We start from the raw sequence: 19,669 nt of genomic DNA, 5'->3' as shown, positions 1-19,669 counted from the left end.
CGCGATGTAAATTCCAATTCCATGCCAGATGTTTACTTGCTAACAGCAAGTCATTCTGAGATGTATGTATTCCTTTTAACAGCAGCCTTCTCACATGAAACAGAATCTCAAAATGAGAAACTACAAGTCTAATTTAATAGTGCCAAAATACTAAATGTGAGGGAATCACGGGGGACTGCGTGCTCGAGATCGATACGAGCTATTCGAGAAGCACGCGAGTGGCAGGACCGCTCCAACGCAACTTCATTTCGAATGAGAAATGTGGTCTCATCCATCGCAGGAGCCCGGCTCTCTGTGGAATAACAAAACCAGGCTTAATTCACACAGGCCGGGGACTCGCTCACTACTTAGGTAGCATAAAAGCGATGCATCATTACCCCTTGTTGTCCTGTCACTTGAAATTACAGCAACATCAGTCTTGTTGAAAGGCCCTGCCTCATTTCAATATAAATGAAACAAATAGCTTTTAACGCGATCCTTTAATGAGGTTCTCGTTGGATTCTTCGCCGCTATCTGAGGTAAAGCTCCTCTCCTGTGAAGTGCATTGTCACAGCCGTGTGTAATTTGCTCTCCCATGGGACTGTGGGAAGGATGGTGCATGGTTTGGATTGGATCAGGTTGGCTCAATGCAGGCCCGGTGTGAGTTCTCTCCACACAATCCGCAGCGCTGAGCTTTGACAGGCCCCTGCAGCAAACCATTCATCATATTTTGATGCCCATATACTCGTGGTGAATGTAGGTAAGCAGAAGCCGCGAAGGGTTTGCGACAGGAGCTGGAACGCTTAAAGGGTTGATTGGGTGGTAATTAAAATGGATGTGTGGTGTGGATCACGCTGAGGACTGCATATCAAGCATATAACCATGCGCATATTAACTCCCTTTGGCGTATGTATTGTGTATTAAGAATGATTTCTATAAGGCTATGAGGTGGAATTAAAAACAAATATTTATATATATATATATATATACAAGGTTCAACGCTAAGGATTTTTTCTACTGGCCCAATCGGACCAGTGGTTCAGATTTTTACTTGCCCTGCCAATATTTTCACTGGCCCCACCAAAAAAAAAAAATTAAAGCTATTTCTTATCCACAAATAAAGCAAAAACGTGTCAAAATGTTTGTAAATCTAATTCAAAGTGTTTTGAAATAAAAGATGGCTAAAGACCGGCCAAACTGACGGCAAACTGTACATCACTTAATTTTTTTAGTCATGGTGTACGCTCGTATATGTCTGCTTCCAAGACGTTAGAAACAAATGTTTTCCTTTAGCATCATCATTTGATGTTACTGCCATGTTGCTGTCTCTTCGCTGTTCTAAAAACATGCTCACAACATCCAATCAGATAAGAAGAACCAAGAAGGTAGCATTTGAAGGCTTGAAACCACAAACTGTTTCTCAATTCTTAAACTGTATTTGCATGCAATTGACAAATAGTCACAGGCAAATTAAACTTTAGTGACAAGGCAGCAGTGGCCCGATCGGGCCAGTAACGATCCTGTCTACTGTCAAAATCATTTTATGAAGTTTATTCATAAACTAATTTCGAGAGGATCACGTGCTTATGATTTATCACGGCTGGTCTCGTATTTGCTAATCACTATCTTCCAATCATATGAACCATAAGCTACTATAAATAACCACAGTTTTCAGTTAATTTTATCTTCGTTTGGAAGACCCCCCGCCCCCCACCCCCCCACATTCTCCTCCTTTACCTCTGGTCGGGCAGCACGGCCACCCAGTGGTTAGCACTGTGAGCCCCACAGCAAGAACACTGCCAGCCGATGGGCGTTTCTGTGAGGAGTTTGTATGTTCTCCCCGTGTCCGCGTGGGATTTCCCCGGGTTCTCCGGTTTCCTCCCACCATCCAAAGACATTCAACACATATAACAATCAAGCATTTGTCTAACCCTTTCGTTTCCTTAGCTACCACAGCCGGGAAGTTCTGAGATCCACCGAGCTCAGGCTCCCCTCTCGCTCTGCCAACGGGAGGATCCCTTGAGCACGGGGCTCTCTCCCAGAACAGCATGCCAAACAAGCTGTTATAGATCATCAGCTAGGTGTGAACTCTTGAAATGATGTTTAATAGAGCAAAGAATTTTTTCACAGTATTTCCTATAATATTTTTTCTTCTGGAGAAAGTCTTATTTGTTTTATTTCGGCTAGAATAAAAGTAGTTTTTAATTCTTGCAAAACCATTTTAAGGTCAATGTTATTAGCCCCCTTAAGCAATATTTTAGTCGATAGTCTACAGAACAAACCATCATTATACAATAACTTGCCTAATTACCCTAACTTGCCTAGGTAACCCAATTAAGCTTGTTAAAGCTTTTAAATGTCACTTTAAGCTGTATAGAAGTGTCTTGAATATATATATATATATATATATATATATATATATATATATATATATATATATATATATATATATATATATATATATATATATATATGAGCAATATCACATGAGTAGCAGTGCAATATGGCTGTATATCGGCACTGGTGGGAGGCGTGCGTTGGCGCGAGGCCACAGGCCTAGCTACAAGTGTGATATTCCGTTTATACAACAGTTTAACGGCATAATTGTGTATATGAAAACTAAATAAAACATGGAGAGTCTCAAAAACCCTTTTGTATGAGGAACTACTTTCTTCCGCGTTGTATTCAAATCATAAGCTGACAGTTAAACAGCTGAGCGAGCATCTTTTAAAAATTCTAACGACATTTTAAATCTAACAAGGAGTGCCGAGTTACTTCATAGCTCAATCTGTTGTAGATCTTCAGGTCTTGATTAGGCCGACTTTGCTAAAATACTTGTATAATATTTCAAATGATGGCATAACTTTCCACCCAATTAGGCTAATTAAGTAATTAATGCTTGATCATTTTAAATTATGAATCTAAACTCTAATACGGAGATAAGCTGGTAAGCGTGTAAAGGAATGGCATCATACCGCCCTGTAGTGTTCGTTTTAAAGACGAAATACGGGCATACGTACTTCTGGCTACATAATTCACAATCTCCAGAAATGTATATAGGGCTACGTTTTCAGAATGAGCCTATGATGGCTTTGTTACACACACATAACAAGTAAATTACGCTGTATATCATTTAACATTCTATATAACATTCAATTAAAAAATAAGATGTTTATCTATTTTCAGATATTACAGTATGTTGCTGATTCAAGCAACACTTCCAACACTCGTGTGTGAGAAGCACAACAATTATCTATTCTGTATGCATCCACGTGTCCACTCTGTCATGTTAGCATGCGTGTTGAAGGTAGGGGTCGTGCTCTCATTCAAAACAAAAGCATTTTCAATCTGTTGTGTGTTGTGAGAGTGTTCGGTGTCTGCCTGCTGACCCCACAGTGTCATTCCACGTGCCCCCTGACACAGTGAGCACCTCTCTCAAATTGAAACATGTCCATGTGGCCTGTTTGCGAACTCAGATGTCTGAAAATGCTAATAAATGACACAACATTACACCGAGACTTGTCATCATTAACATTTACAGCAATAGTTCTCTCAAAAATGAAAATTCCGTCAAAATCCACTACACTGTAAGGAGTGAAAACTGAAACGAATTACGGTGACGTTACAATTAAATGAATTAAGTTTAACAAACTTAATTTACGACAGTTTTCAATAGGTGTAACATTCATTCATTCATTTTCCTCTCGGCTTAGTCCCTTTATAAATCTGGGGGTCGCCACAGTGTAACTAACCGTCAACTTATCCAGCATATGTTTTACGCAGCGGATGCCCTTCCAGCCGCAACCCATCTCTGGGAAACATCCATTCACACTCATTCACTATGGACAATTTAGCCTATCCAATTCACCTGTACGGCATATTTATGGACCTGTGGGGGAAACTAGAGGACCCGGATGGAAACCCACGCGAACACGGGGAGAACATGCAAACTCCACACAGAAACACCAACTGACCCAGCCGAGGCTCGAGCCAGCAACTTTCCTGCTGTGAGGCGACAGCACTACCTAGTCGCCTAGGTGCAACAAGTTTTAGTAATTCATTTATGGCAAGTATAAGTATTGCTCACTATTATTAGTGAACAATACTTGTACTGGACACAAAAGGTGCAGGAAGTATTGTTATCATTATATTAACATGGCATGGAAAGGAAATTATTAGAAATGTAATAAAATATTTTAACTATTACTATTATGTTAACAATATTTTATTGAATGATTTGTACTGTGTGTACTGATTCATTCATTCATTTATTTATTTTCTTTCCAGCTTAGTCTCTTTATAAATCTGGGGTCGCCAGAGCGGAACTCACCGCCAACTTATCCAGCATGAATTTACGCAGCAGATGCCCTTCCAGCCGCAACCCATCTCTGGGAAACATCCACACACACTCATTCACACTCACTCACTACGGACAATTTAGCCTACCCAATTCATCTGTACCGCATGTCTTTGTACTGTTAGGGAAATTAGAGGACCCAGAGGAAACCCACGCAAACGCGGGGAGAACATGCAAACTCCACACAAAAACGCCAACTGACACAGCCGAGACTCGAACCAGTGATCTTCTCGCTGTGAGGCGACAGCACTACCTACTGCGCCGCCCTCTTCCATTCTAGTTTCTTAAATAAATTACTAAAACTTGTCACACCTAAAAGAACTAACCTAGTTTGTTACTGAAAACTGTCATAAATTAAGTTGGTCAAACTTAAATCACTTAAGTGTAACAAGTCGAGGTTTTCACTTTTTATAATGTATCACATATTTACATTTTTTTTCTGAATCTCTCTTGACTTCCACTGTAAGGACAAAAGCACTGTTCAATATATATCCTACAGTCTCTCCACAGGTCAAAGTCAAAAGGGATTAAAACAATATGAAAGTTAATGATATGCGATTTTATATTTTGGGTTAACTATTCATTTCAATTGCTTAAAGAAGTACGAATGATATTTCACTTAATTCTATTTAACCTGAGGCAAGAAAAAGATCAAAATGTGCATAAAACCAGATGCAACTTACTTAAGAAATTTGATAACATTCTAGTCTAGTGCCTATTATGTCTGACGACACTGGCAGCTTTCCTTCAACTTGATGTTTAACAATAAATAAGTAGTGAACAAAATATAGTGAAGGGAAAATCCGTCAGTGCCGTGATGTATGTAAAACATGCAATTTATAAAAACAAAGTTTTTAACAATGTTGCTTTTTAAGCAGTTGTATCTTCTGTTAAAGTTATTTATATGTTTTACTCAATCATGCAAAGATGGTTTGATCCCAGCAAACAATTTGTGTTTAATAGACGTCTAATATACTTCTAAATGTAGACAGCTTAGCTAAAACAAGGCTAAACTTGAAAATCTGTCAGTGAAAATCTAATAGGCATCTAAGAATATCCCAAATGTATACTAGTCGTCAAATAGACAGACTGTATATGTGTAGTCATTGATTTCTGTTTATCTGATGACTAGTCTAGTTTTGGCCTATACTTAGACGTCTATTATATATTCACTGACAGCCCAAATTTAGTCTTGTTTTAGCCAAGAGGACTATGTTTAGACGTCTATTAGACATCTTAAAAAATGCTTGCTGGGATCCACCTTCAATCTATTAAGGATTATTGTTTACTTTGGCATCAATTTAAAACAACATATAACAAAAACTGAATTCTTACCTGTGTCCATTACCCAGACCTCTGTATGCCTTCTCCTGGTCCTGCATATGGCTGAGGCTTTGTGCCACGGAGAGATACTGGTCATAATACTTTATTGCCTCTTCGAAATCACCCAGCGAGTCGTAGCAGTCTCCCAAGTTCCCGTAGGCCCGACCACGGTCCAGAACAGCCTCATTGCCACTGAGCTGCTGCAACATTGCCAACTGTTGCTCAAAGTATCCAATAGCTTCCTCCATTACTCCCATGTTCATTTTAGTGATGCCCATGTTACCATAGACCTGGGCTTCAACGCTGGGGTCCTTCAGACGTTGGCCGAGCTCAAGCTGTTCCTCGTAGCATTTGAACGCCATTGTGTACTTCCCAAGTGACATGTATACAGCTGCAAGGTGCCCGTGAGCCTGGCACTCTCCCTGGATGTCGCCCAGCTCCTGGTACACCTCTAGTTCCTGGGTGTGGTATCCTAAGGCTTTGTCAAACTTCTGTAGCATACGGTAGGCAGCTCCCAATGCGGCATAGGCATTCGCCTCCATCTTGCGGTCCTTGACCTTATGTGCCAAGGATAACTGCTGCTCGTAAAACTTAACAGCGCCAGGAATGTCTTTCTTACAAAGGAAGATATCTCCCAGGTTGCCCAAGGCACGGAAACGAGCCTGCGAGTTGTTTAGCGACTGCGCCAAGGAAAGAAGGTACTTCTGGCACTCTTCCGCCTTGGTGTAGTCACCAAGTGCCTTGAAGGCCAGGCCCAGATTGCAGTAGGCTTTGGCTTGACTTAGCTTGTCATGGAGGTCCTTGGCAAGTGCCAGGTCTTGTTCGTAGTACTTCACCGCTTCCTGGAAGTTGCCCAGACAGTAGTGTGCATATCCCAAGTTGTGACAGACCTTGCCTTCACTCTCCATATCTTGCAAGTCCGGCGAAAGTCGTAAGTACTGTTCGTAGTAGGGTACAGCTTGGGGAAACTCACCTCGAGAGCAGTGGAAGTTACCCAGGTTACCCAAAGCCCTAGCCTCACTCTGGATGTCCCTCAACTCTCGAGCAATGTTCAAATGATTCTGGTAATGTTGCAACGCTCGATCGTGTGCACCAAGAGCCTGGTATGCCACAGCCAGGTTCCCATGCGTTGAAGCCTGTGAGGCACGATCATTAACCTCCATGGAAATCTGCAGCTCTTGTCGATGGTAGCGCACAGCCTGGTCAAAAGCACCGAGGGCATTGTAAGCATTGCCCATGTTTCCGTAGGCTCTGCCTTGGGCAGCGTAGTCGTTTAGCTCCTGGGCAATGGATAGATGAGCCTTGTGCAGCTTCAGAGCAGTCTCATAGTCCCCTTTCATCTGGTGAATGATTCCTGTAAAGGAGAAAAGAATCATTTCATTCAGCTGAATTGTGCTTATCATGCTTCAAGGCGTAACCGAAATGGCTTTTCGATATCTTCCATCCCTCTTCATCTGTTAAAGAGGCTAAAGATTAACTTTACATTTTAGAAAGCCCTGAACTATAACATACCCTAAGCAGATCATCCAAATGAAAAAAAGGAAATAAGATCTGAGGAAAATCCACTGACGCTTGTAGAAGTATCTTTTAATTAAAAAAAGGAGATCTGATCTAGTCTTGATGCAAGAAAATCAAAGGTCACCCAAAGCCCTAGCCTCACTCTGGATGTCCCTCAACTCTCGAGCAATGTGCAAATGATTCTGGTAATGTTGCAACGCTCGATCGTGTGCACCCAGAGCCTGGTACGCCACAGCCAGGTTCCAAAGCGTTGAAGCCTGTGAGGCACGACCATTAACCTCCATGGAAATCTGCATCCCTCTTCATCTGTTAAAGAGGCTAAAGATTAACTTTCCATTTTAGAAAGCCCTGAACTATAACATACCCTAAGCAGACCATCCAAATGAAAAAATAAAATAAAATAAGATCTGAGGAAAATCCACTGACACTTGTAGAAGTATCTTTTAATTAAAAAAAAGGAGATCTGATCTAGTCTTGATGCAAGAAAATCAAAGGTCACCCAAAGCCCTAGCCTCACTCTGGATGTCCCTCAACTCTCGAGCAATGTTCAAATGATTCTGGTAATGTTGCAACACTCGATCGTGTGCACCCAGAGCCTGGTATGCCACAGCCAGGTTCCCATGCGTTGAAGCCTGTGAGGCACGACCATTAACCTCCATGGAAATCTGCATCCCTCTTCATCTGTTAAAGAGGCTAAAGATTAACTTTACATTTTAGAAAGCCCTGTACTATAACGTACCCTAAGCAGACCATCCAAATGAAAAAATAAAATAAAATAAGATCTGAGGAAAATCCACTGACACTTGTAGAAGTATCTTTTAATTTAAAAAAAGGAGATCTGATCTAGTCTTGATGCAAGAAAATCAAAGGTCACCCAAAGCCCTAGCCTCACTCTGGATGTCCCTCAACTCTCGAGCAATGTTCAAATGATTCTGGTAATGTTGCAACACTCGATCGTGTGCACCCAGAGCCTGGTATGCCACAGCCAGGTTCCCATGCGTTGAAGTCTGTGAGGCACGACCATTAACCTCCATGGAAATCTGCATCCCTCTTCATCTGTTAAAGAGGCTAAAGATTAACTTTATATTTTAGAAAGCCCTAAACTATAACATACCTTAAGCAGATCATCCAAATGAAAAAAAGGAAATAAGATCTGAGGAAAATCCACTGACGCTTGTAGAAGTATCTTTTAATTAAATAAAGGAGATCTGATCTAGTCTTGATGGAAGATAATCAAAGTTCTGCGCCCTATAGATATGCCGATATGAGGCAAAGGCAAACAAAACAGTCAGATCTGCTCAGTCCTGGGAGACTCTTGCAAATTTTAGGTCCCCCTAATGTTGTCTCGCCACTTTTCCACAAAATGATCATTACCGTCATAACATTATATCCCCTCCTCTCCAGTTCCAGTAGAGTATGTGGGGGAAAGTAGAGGAACAGGCAAGGAAAACGGCTAATGATTACTTTTGATGGAAAAAGGGTTTGAGGGCTCTAGCGATGGGAAACTTTAATTGTGGTCCACACCAGTTGGCTTTAACAGGGTTTCTTTGACTTTGAAAACCAGAGGTAACTACTGGGGATAAGGAAAACTGCTGGGATGAGGGGAAAACAAGACGTGTCAGTTGGGCAAAACTGGGAAGCCTGTGGCGACCCTTTGTGGGATTGTCAGAGATGCCGGCTGCCCTGAAAATGTGCTCTGGGAACAGGACGCCAATGAAAACACATCGTGAGCATGTGAGATGAAAGCAGTTTTCAGAGAGATTGTTGATAGAGTGGCTTGGCTTCTAGAGGGAACTTGCTCGCTCGGTTTGAGTCACAGGCCACGAGCATGTCCTTCTGTGCATGGAGAAGCAGGAGGCGATGGGGGGATATCAAAATGGGTGAGGGGTTGCCCATCTGCTCAGTGTCAATACTCATGTGCCAAGGCAGGATTACCAGCATGTGGTAAATCCAATTAGATCCAGTGCCAAACCGGTATCCTGACACTGAGGGCCCATTAGAGCTCTTTTCTATTCACAAAAATTTCCTCTAAAATAGCCCGAGTCTTCAGCGGCTAATTATTAATACTTAACCCCATGATTCTTCATTTATCAGTGAGCAAACTTGAGACAGAAGCTAGCTTGAAGACAAATCCTTGCAAGCAAACATGACACACAAATCCTGTGATGAAAGAAAGACACTCCTGCAGGTCTGTTTTGTAATGGCTGGTACTGCTTGTACTTTCATATTGGCTCTGTTCAACGTAGCTGCTAAAAACATAATAGGGAACACTAAAACTACTTTGAGCTAAAAACAGAAATGCTGAGCAGAGCAACTCTACACTGCCAGGCCATAAATACTCCCGACTGTCTGCAAATGAACAGAAGGGACTGCTGTTAATATTCACAAACAGTAGGGAGTGTTTATGAGCATAAACTACTTAAATTAATGGATCACCTACAGTCGTCGTTACACTAGTTAATACGCTGAGTGCCCCCTGGTGGTATGCTTCATGGCTTGAAATTTAAAATAAAGTTAAATGCTTATATAAAACGATGAACAAACAAACAAATAAATAAGCACAATCTATAGGAAGAAACGTTTGGAAGTAGTTTGTTAACAGCACTTATATTTTATTCATTCTACATTCATTCTTTATTTATTTACATCATGTTAATTAAATTGAACAATAATTATCTTACAGATCCTTAAAATAATTCACAATAAAATTCATTCAATCATTTTCTTGTCGGCTTACTCCCTTTATTTAACCGGGGTTGCCACAGCGGAATGAACCACCAACTTATCCAGCACATTCTTACGCAGCGGATGCCCTTTCAGCCGCAACCCATCTCTGGGAAATATCCACACACATTCATACACTACGGACAATTTAGCCTACCCAATTCACCTGTACCGCATGTCTTTGGACTGCGATATTCCATTTTCAAGAGTTTACACTTAGATAATGCTTGACTGTTTTAGCAGGTTTGGCATGCTGTCCTGATAGAGAACCCTGACCTCAGAAATAGATGAGCCCAAGGCTCCCGCCTAGTCAATAGGCATCCCATTAGGAGGAATACGTGATCAGGTAGTTCTCGATAACTTCCCAAGAATAGACCGTTGGCTCGATGCCGCCAACAAGTAGCAGGTGCTTGTGACTTTAACTTTTGTTGCATGTTTTTGCCTGTAGGAGGAACCCGGAGTACAGGGAAAACCCACACGAACATGGGGAGAACATGCAAACTCCACATAGAGAGTGTGGACTGGCTCAGCTAGCGTTTAAATCAACGACCAGGGGCAACAGTGCTAGCCCCTGAGCCACCGTGTCGCCCGAACTTAGAGTTGAGGAGAAGGGGTGGATTGGTTTGGGGGGGGGGATTTCCAAAACAAAGATGAGGAATGAAATATAGGCTGGATTTATATTACATTTGGAATGATCCGATTGGCTAGTTAGTGATTAGTAAAAGGGATCAGCTGTAGTCAATCCTATCACGTGCTCCTCTTGAAATTAATTCACTTTGCGCATAAATTTTATTTGCATTTTTTGATAGAAACATAGCAAGTGAAAATAGAAAATTAGGCTCAATTTGTAGGCCTAACTGATGCTTTAACATTTTTTGTTGTCTGTTATGTTTAATTTGTTAATATAAAAATGAAAAAGATTCAATATTTTATTATTGAGATGTTAGGGTGAATGACTTTATAAAAGTAGCCTACACTTGTTACATTTGAAGATTTGCCCAACGTGTCCTCACATCCTCGGGAGTTTGTTATAAACTTGTAAATAAAAAGTCTGAACTAACAAGGAAAGGATGCAAGTCTGAAATTTATGTAGTTGATTTTGGGAAAAAGGCCCAAAAAGTTAGCATGAATTTCAGCAATCACGCCTCCAATTTCCAATGTCTCTATTTTACCCCATCCACACTGACAAGCATCAGCAGCATTTTAAAACCAAAACAGCCTCTTCAGTGTTTCCAAAACGCTTCATTTTCAACACTCGAAAACTCCAGGTAGTGCGGACGGAAGGCGTAAACGTAGCAAAAGTTATGAGTTTTAAAACTAAAACATATTAGTGTAAACAGGGCCTGTGAAAGTCTCACCACAGACGACTCTATTTTCATCATTTCATGTTAAGAATGGGCTCACAGCGGCAAAACAAAAAGAGCTTCTCTTTGATAGGTCAGTTAAGAGGATTACATGGTCACCTGCGGACGCTGCAGGAATGCATATGGCCCCATCACTAAAGTTAAATCCTCAGAGCAGACACGCGGGAGAGTGTAGCATGAGATGGGGAGCAGGATCTGAGACTGATCAGAGGTCAGGGAAAAGGTTAAAAACTCCTCAGCATCTGCTGTAAGGGCTGAATAGTAATTGCAACGCTGCAGAGCATTTAGCTATAGAAGACACTATACTCCGAGAGCCTCTGAGTAGTGGGATTGTGATTCCAGCTTGATGCCCTGCTATGTGGAACGAGTGATGGGCAGCCCTTCAAACAAACATTAAAAATACTTCCCTCCCTAGGCGCTCGTTTCGCCTGAATACATGTGAAATGAAGTAATTTAATCTTCAAATAGCACAATCTTCAACCCCAAATGACTGAAACGGCATGACTTTTTTATTTTATTTTTACTGGGAATGTCCTACTTGAACTCATTACATAGCTGTCGCTTTTCATGCGTTCCCGCTCCATAAAGGCTGTGGCATTCCGAATTAATTAGCTTTAGCATGGACTCGCCTTCAAAGCTTAACATCTCTGACCAGATTTTGACAACTAAATGAAACCGATCAAACCAGCAGTCATTAGATGTGTCCAATTCTTAAAATAGTGCATTTAATAATAGATCAAATTTACTCTGATTTAATGTCAAAAATCACGTCAAGATGGCAATTTTAAAGTGTTGTTGAGCTCAAAACAGAACAACTATAAGGAGGTTTTCAGGTTTCACAAAGTCAAGACTTTTTAAGACCATTATGAATGAAATTTCTAATTATACAGGACTTTTTATGTTATATTATACTTTATTTATTAGCAACAAATTTACATAAATTGTCAAAACAAGCAAACCCTAGTTGTATGCATACACATTTTTCTACATAACTTGTCTTAAAAAAAAAAAAATCTTTAAAAGCTGTAATAAACAAAGTATGCACAACAGTTTGTTATGGGGTCCGCTCTTCGTATGTGGATTACTCAGTTAGCTGGTGTCACATTCACCAGCGATCTCTAACCACCAGAGGTCGCTGGAAAACATTCTCACTCACAGAACTACAAATGTGTTCGTAAATGGACTTCAACTTCATACATGCTCTTCGCCCACACACCTGCTTCCTCATTTAGCTTGGTTACATTCGCCCCATTGAGGACTTTCAAAGACTGATTAACACACTATTTAAGCCACACATTCACTCCTTCAGTTTGCCTAGTCTTGTTTACTGTTAGTGACATTACAACGCGTTTTCCTTTGTCTGCCTTTGCCGTGTTTTTGATCCTTTGCCTTGTTTATTTATTTAATGCTGTTTGCTGCCTGCCTTTGGCCATCTGCCTGTTATTTCGACTTGGACTGTGGATTGCCCTCATACATCTGTTTGCCCCTGTATTGATCATTGCTTGCCTGGCTACCATTCAACCTGCATTTGGATCCTACCTTCTGTTGTTGGTGTCACTCCCCGTTGTTACAGCTGGATTTGGTTATTGACGAGACACAATCCAGGGTCATTTCGTTCTTCAAAACTCATCCAAGAGTTGTCTGGTTGCTCAAACCTGCTCTGGAGCAGGCCTATTTCATACAGTTGAAGTCAGAATTATTAGCCCCCCTATTTATTTTTTTCCCCAATTTCTGTTTAACGGAGAGATTTTTAGCACATTTCTAAACATAATAGTTTTAATAACTCATTTCTAATAACGGATTTATTTTCTTTGCCATGATGAAAGTATTAATTGAAAGAATTCTGATTCTTTTTCTCAATTTACTTTAAATTATATGCTGTTATTATTAATGGTTAATAATATTCATCTATGTGAAGACACTGATCATGTTAATGATTTCTCACAATAGTTCTCAACAATGATTTAACAAGGTAAGAAACAGAAACATCAATATGCAACACTTTAATTGTCTGAAATAGTTTTAGTTTTTTATATATATATATATATATATATATATATATATATATATATATATATATATATATATATATATATATATATATATATATATATACCTTAATGTCATTACACATTTTTCAACCAATGCAGGTGTGATTTAAAAAGAATAGCTTCAAAAAATACTAGATTCAGCTTACTGGTATGTGGTGCAATGGTGAGCTATTTTTAGAACAGTCTTGTGGGCAACTCATGTAATCCTCGTGGGCTACCTGGTGCCCATGGGCACCATGTTGGTGACCCCTGATTTAGATGATCAATTCTGTAGATAAAGCATGTTTTTTGTTTTAAATCATATTCATGATATTGATTTTGCAGCTGGTTAAAAAAGAAATGCTGGCAACAAGAAAGAACCCCTCTTAATGTCTTCACCTCAAACACACACTCTCCTATACACTACTTCTTTAAAGGAAACCAAAATTGTGCGCAATAAGAAGTGGCTGATGGAAAGTAGAATAATAAGTGCGGCAGTATTTCAGCAGTCATGTCAGCTCCAGAGCTATTTTCCTTTGTTATGTTTCTTGTCTGCCTCTCGAAACCAATCCAGTCTCGCCTCCTCCCATTCAAACATCGAACGCTAACTAGGCCCGATTTTCTGCCGCATGATTTACAGCTCAAAAACCTAGTCTCCAAATGCTCGAGGGAATATGGGGACAAACAAATGGCAGACTTTTGAACGCGGCGGGATTCTTGGGTCAGCTTTGTTGTTGGCTTCAGACGAGCAGTAAAACAGTTGAAAACTGTGGCTGGCAACTGCCAGATGCATTAATTTTACATTAAGTCTCTTGCGGAAAAGCTTGTGTTTATTCTCCGCTTCCACTTTGGGCGAAGCAAAGCACGGTTGGTGTTTCTTACCAGCCGCAGATTGTTGATAAACACCCTGCTAAATGTCTACCAGTAACAGAAGCCTGGCTTTTGGAATTCTTTGTGACTGTTTTGATGGTCTATTTTGGAATATTCCAGCGTTTCCTCTATTTCCCTGGTGGTTTTGGCGTGTCGTTGCATATTTGCACTGCCGCAGCGTACTGGAGACGGCACAAAATAACTGTCTGTGGAAACAGGGCCTCAACGGTGACCGCTGGTAACAACTGTCAAAGCGACACATTAAACAGGCATTTCACACAACACTTAACCCTGGGTTAATGCATGCTAACCCAGTGTTAATGATGCTTTTAACGCTTCTTTAAGCAACGTTTCACACTTGTACTAAAGGAAGAGGGTGAGCACCTTGAATTATGAAACCTTTTAGCACCGCTAATTTAATTATTAGCCTTTCTGGAATGTTATGGTGAGTTGTTTTAGAGGAGACCATCAAACCGAGCTTGTCTTGTTAAATTTATACAATATTGTTTTATATATAATTATAATACACTGTTACATGTTAAATGTATAGTCTCTGTCTTTGGAATATGTTTTAAATGTGCTGTATGTAAGTTTTTAACTCTTCTAAAGCATAAAAATACTCTAATATGCTGCAGATATTTATGAAACACGCCAAGTGAACATACAAAGTTTATCTGATAAATGAGTCAGATATTCTCCTTTGGAAATGTGCGTTATGTGCTGGAACGTCTGTCTTTGTTTTGTTTTTTTTAAACCCGCCCACTCCCAGTTTAGCCAATTATATTTCAGCACCCCGAGTTGCCTTCATGGGAAACAGCGTATTTGATTAATTTAGGGTGCTTTCACACTAGCACTTTTGGTCTGTACCCGGGTTCGTTTGACGTCATAGTACGGTACGTATAGCTAGTGTGAACGTGTCTTCTGAATTCGGGTGCGCACCCGTGAACCGTACTCAAGTCCGCCTGAAAGAGGTGGTCTGGAATACAGTTCATGCGAACTCTGGTACGGTTAACTTCTGATGTGAATGCAATCGTATCAAATCACGGAAGTGAACCACCAACTGTACAACAAACTATCGTTTTCATAACATTCGTTCATGTTTGTGTGTGTGTGTGTGTGTCATGTTTCGTACCTTGGTGACACGCGCGGGACTGAGCCAGGACAAACACAGTGATACACAGTGATGTCTGCTTGTCTCCTCCAAAAACAACTTCTGCAGACACAGTGTGATGCTCTGAATGTTTATAATATGTTTGCGGCAGATGGACGCGAGTCGCTTTCTGTATGTCCAAAACCAAAAGCTTCAGTTAAAGCAGAGTGACAGTGATGTGCGGATGTCTTTCCATTTTGACGCTTGCTTTCGTGAACATCAACTAGCAACGACCGTAAACAAAACAGCAGCTCGATGACGCAAGCGTACCGGGGTTCAGAAGGAAAAACCAAACCAACCGAGGAGGTGGCAGGGGGAGACAATCGAACTTGGGTACGGTCCTGGCAAATGAACCAAGTGTGAAAGCACCCTTAGTCAGGAAGGCTCTCAAAGTGTGCGTCCGTGATCGAAATGTGACCTCCGATGGACAGTAGAAGGCCCGAAATGAGACGCAGATTCAGAGTTCCACATGAGGTGGTTAGAAAATTAGAAAATAATATTAATATTACAAACTTAAACATTAGGTGAGCAGGTTACATTATAACCCCGTGTCCCAACAACACGCTATGTGATGAGATTTGCAGTGATGAGCAATTTGGCTGTTTTCACAAGACAAAACATGATAGAAATTTAAATACAGCCATTCAGAAGCACAGAATACTACACAACAAACAGTTTATTTTTTTCAATTTTAGCTGTTGGTTAGGACAAAAACTCCTTTTAGAATTGAAAATATTTATTCTATCATGTGTCATTGCGTTTAGCTATGAAACGCTAAACGTTAGTTAGAAAACAGCCCTAAACCAGGATCAATAATCCAAACTCACGTCAATCTGGCAACCTGCGCTCGCTGCCCTCATCAGAGGAGGAGCCGAGTGAAAATGTGTTTTGATCCAGGTGTGCAATACCTAATTCAACCACTGGGTGTCAGACTTACATACTGCACCTTTAAAGATTCATGACAGCGAGAGAAAATTATTGAGTAACTTTTTTGTTGACCCAGAATACTGAATATGGCCACTTTAATAGGTACACCTTACTAGTACTAGATTGGACCCACTTTTGAATTCAGAACTGCCTTCATCCAACGTGGCATAGATTCAAGAAGGTACTAAAAATATTCCTCAGAGATTTTGGCCCATATTGACAGGATAGCGTCACGCAGTTGCTGCAGATTTGTCGGCTGCACATCCATGACGTGAATCTCTACTTCCACCAAATCCAAAAGGTGGTCCATTGGATTGAGATCTGGTGACTGTGGAGGCCATTTGAGCACAGTGAATTGATTGTCATGTTTAAGAAACCAGTCTGAGATTATTCACGCTTAATGACATGGTGCGTTATCCTGCTGGAAGTAGCCATCAGAAGATGGGTACACTGTGGTCATAAAGGGATGGACATGGGGAGCAACAATACTCAGGTAGGCTGTGGCGTTGACACGATGCTCAATTGGTACTAATGGACCCAAAGTGTGCTAAGAAAATTTCCCCCACACTATTGCCTTTCTATCAGCTGGAACCAGTCTGGCCATTCTCCTCTGACCTCTGGCATCAACAAGGCATTTGCGCCCACAGATCTGCCGCTCTCTGAAAAGTTTCTCTTTATCAGACCATTCTCTGTAAACCCTCGAGATGGTTGTGCATGAAAATCCCAGTAGATCAGCAGTTTCTGAAATACTCAGACCAGCCCGTCTGGGACAAACAACCATGCCACATTTAAAGTCACTGAAATCCCCTTTCTTCCCCATTCTGATGCTCAGTTTAAACTGCAGCAGATCGTCTTGACCATGTCTACATGCCTAAATGCATTGAGTTGCTGTCCTGTGATTGGTTGATTAGGAATTAGCGTTAACGAGCAGTTAGACAGGTGTACATAATAAAGTGGCTGGTGAGTCTATGACACACTGCTCATTGTTTTGAACACTTCAACTGTAATGAACTGTAAATATTTCTGCGAAACAGCGATTTAACAATCTTAAGCGCATATTTTTGTCAACATTAGTGAACTAATGTTATGAATTGAAATGTTGGGAAATAATGCGTTGCAGATTTAACATATGTGTGGTCTTTAAGCGGTGTGGGTTTTGTAGATAATGACTCGCTTAACTTCATGAGAATCTGTTCACTACATTAGAGAGGAGCATTAGTTCTGAAGCTGCTTCATGAGTCTCTAAATGACCTGGAATATTAATCTAAGGAAAAAGAAATTAGATAACTTGTCTAATGTTCTGCCTAGAACTATGAAGCGTAGAGAATGAATATCAACAATGTAGTGTTGTAAAACAGAAGCCATAAGACAAAATCCCCCAAAACTCACTGCACTGTAAAAAATCCAACTTGCAAATTGCTAACTCAAATCAAAATTGTAAGTTGGGTGGACATATTTTGAGCCCAGTGTTGAGTTTACTTTTAAAAATGAGTTAACTGAAGGTTTAAAACTGGTTTGTTCAATGAAAGTAAATACTTAAGTTGAGCAGACTTTACATTTTGAGTTCTTCACTGGATCATCTACTTCCCGTCTTTGCACATGCTCAGTCTGTCTTCGGGTGCCATTTTGCACGAGGTGTCCTCTCACCAGCAGCAGCTGCCATCTCCTGATTCAGGTAAGCTTTGTTTTAGCTTTATTATCAAAATTAATCTAAATAGCGTGCAAATCTAAAGTAAAATGTAATGTTTTATTCCCAAAAAACTAAGTTACATCGTGTGAAGATCATTTCTGACAAGCTCGGGCTAACAAGCTAGCCACCTGTGAAGTTTGCTTCATTTGAAGGACTGTTTAACGTTAATTTGCTTCTTAAACTGGAGGGAAATGTAGTGAAATATTGTTGTTGCAAACAGACATATCTGAGCGGCCGGTCACCACTGTATTGTTAACCCTGTTGTGTCTGTATTAAAACAGCAATGCGATAACATTAAAACCACTTCAAAATAATATTTAGCATACCACTTTAAATATACAGTCACTAGTAGTGTATATAGTATTCCAGGAGCTTGTGGTTTTTATGATTATTTATTTGGCATACATTAACCATTTATGAGTTGAGTAACATGTATGTATGTATTATTTAAATCTTCCCTTTTTATGTTTGCAATATTTATTTTATATTGTGCTTTTTAAAAACATCAGTTTAATTTATGAAAACAATTTGACCTGCAATGTTACATTTTTATGTACTTTTTTATAGGTTTGGAATGCAGTGTAAGTTTTGCAAATTTGTAAACAGTAGCTGAGAAGTTACACTACAGACTACATCGCTATCAAGGGCCATCCTGGCAGCAGCCTTGTTTGTTCGCAGACTGCTTCTGCACTTTAAAGACTGTAGGTGCATTAAAGTCACATTAGACATTAGCACATTAACAGTCTGCTGCAGTTACTGACTATTTGATTTTTTTAACCTCCTGTAGCTGATGTCCGAAAACAGTGGCCTGCATGGTTTTGGGAGTTTAGGCAAGTTTGCATTTGAGATTATTTATTTCAAAATGTATAACCCTTGTTCACAATTCATACTATTCATTTTTTTATGGTCTGTTTGTAGGTCTATGCTGAGTTTTACAGGATTACTCAAACCAACCTCAAAGATACCTTCTCTTTTTCGGATGAATACGCTATCAAGTTTTATGGATCATGTGGTGGGCGATATGGAGAGATAATAAGAACCGCCCTGGACCAACTGGACAATCAAGTAATTATTTAGCATTCAATCATATCACTGATTAAAGAGGGCCATATTAAACTTTATGGAGTTTACCATGGAGTTTCTCTTTTTGTGTGCAATATTGGAATTCATGCAGGTAATTAATCTTTGAAGTTACAAAACAGTTTGTTCCCTAAAAGAAAAGTTTGTAGCACTGTTTTCACCTCTGTAAAGGATGCTACATTTTCATCACTTAGTCTTTAGTAGAACAACCATGACTGAGTCCGGCTGACCAGGGAGTGAAAACAGGTGCTGCAACAATAATTATAAAGCAAATTTCATTTTTAATAATTAAAACATGTTGGGAATTTCTGATCAAAATGACTAACCTGTGAATAACCATAATTAATGCCCTTCAATTGTAAAGTGGTGCCACCTGTCATCTCTCAGGGTCTGAGCATCTGGTTTAATGTGACAATAGCTGATGACCTATGGCAAGCCGTTTTAACTTTTATTCTATAGCCCGTACTAGTATCTATTTTCTTGTTACTAGTACTTATCCATTTTCTTAGTTCTTTTCCATTAAGTACTAACTAGTACTTATTTATTAGTTACTAGTACTTATTTATTAGTTACTAGTACTTATTTATTAGATACTAGTACTTATTTATTAGATACTAGTACTTATTTATTAGATACTAGTACTTATTTATTAGATAC

At 40.0% G+C, this 19,669-nt stretch overlaps 1 protein-coding gene across 4 annotated transcripts in view; it reads right to left on the bottom strand.

Annotated features, from left to right (window-relative positions):
* The window catches only part of ttc28 (tetratricopeptide repeat domain 28), a 501,039-nt gene that overhangs the window by 61,484 nt on the left and 419,886 nt on the right, over positions 1–19,669 (bottom strand). For all 4 annotated transcript variants that reach the window (XM_073914331.1, XM_073914332.1, XM_073914334.1 and 1 more), the window contains one exon: positions 5,672–7,013. In XM_073914331.1, coding sequence (XP_073770432.1) covers positions 5,672–7,013 — 1,342 coding nt within the window. The remainder of the gene's footprint in view (positions 1–5,671; positions 7,014–19,669) is intronic.

This window comes from Danio rerio, chromosome 10, assembly GCF_049306965.1.
Source record: "Danio rerio strain Tuebingen ecotype United States chromosome 10, GRCz12tu, whole genome shotgun sequence".
Taxonomy (NCBI): Eukaryota; Metazoa; Chordata; class Actinopteri; order Cypriniformes; family Danionidae; genus Danio; species Danio rerio.
Note: the sequence above shows the minus strand (reverse complement) of the source record. Positions and strands in the feature narration are given on the sequence as shown.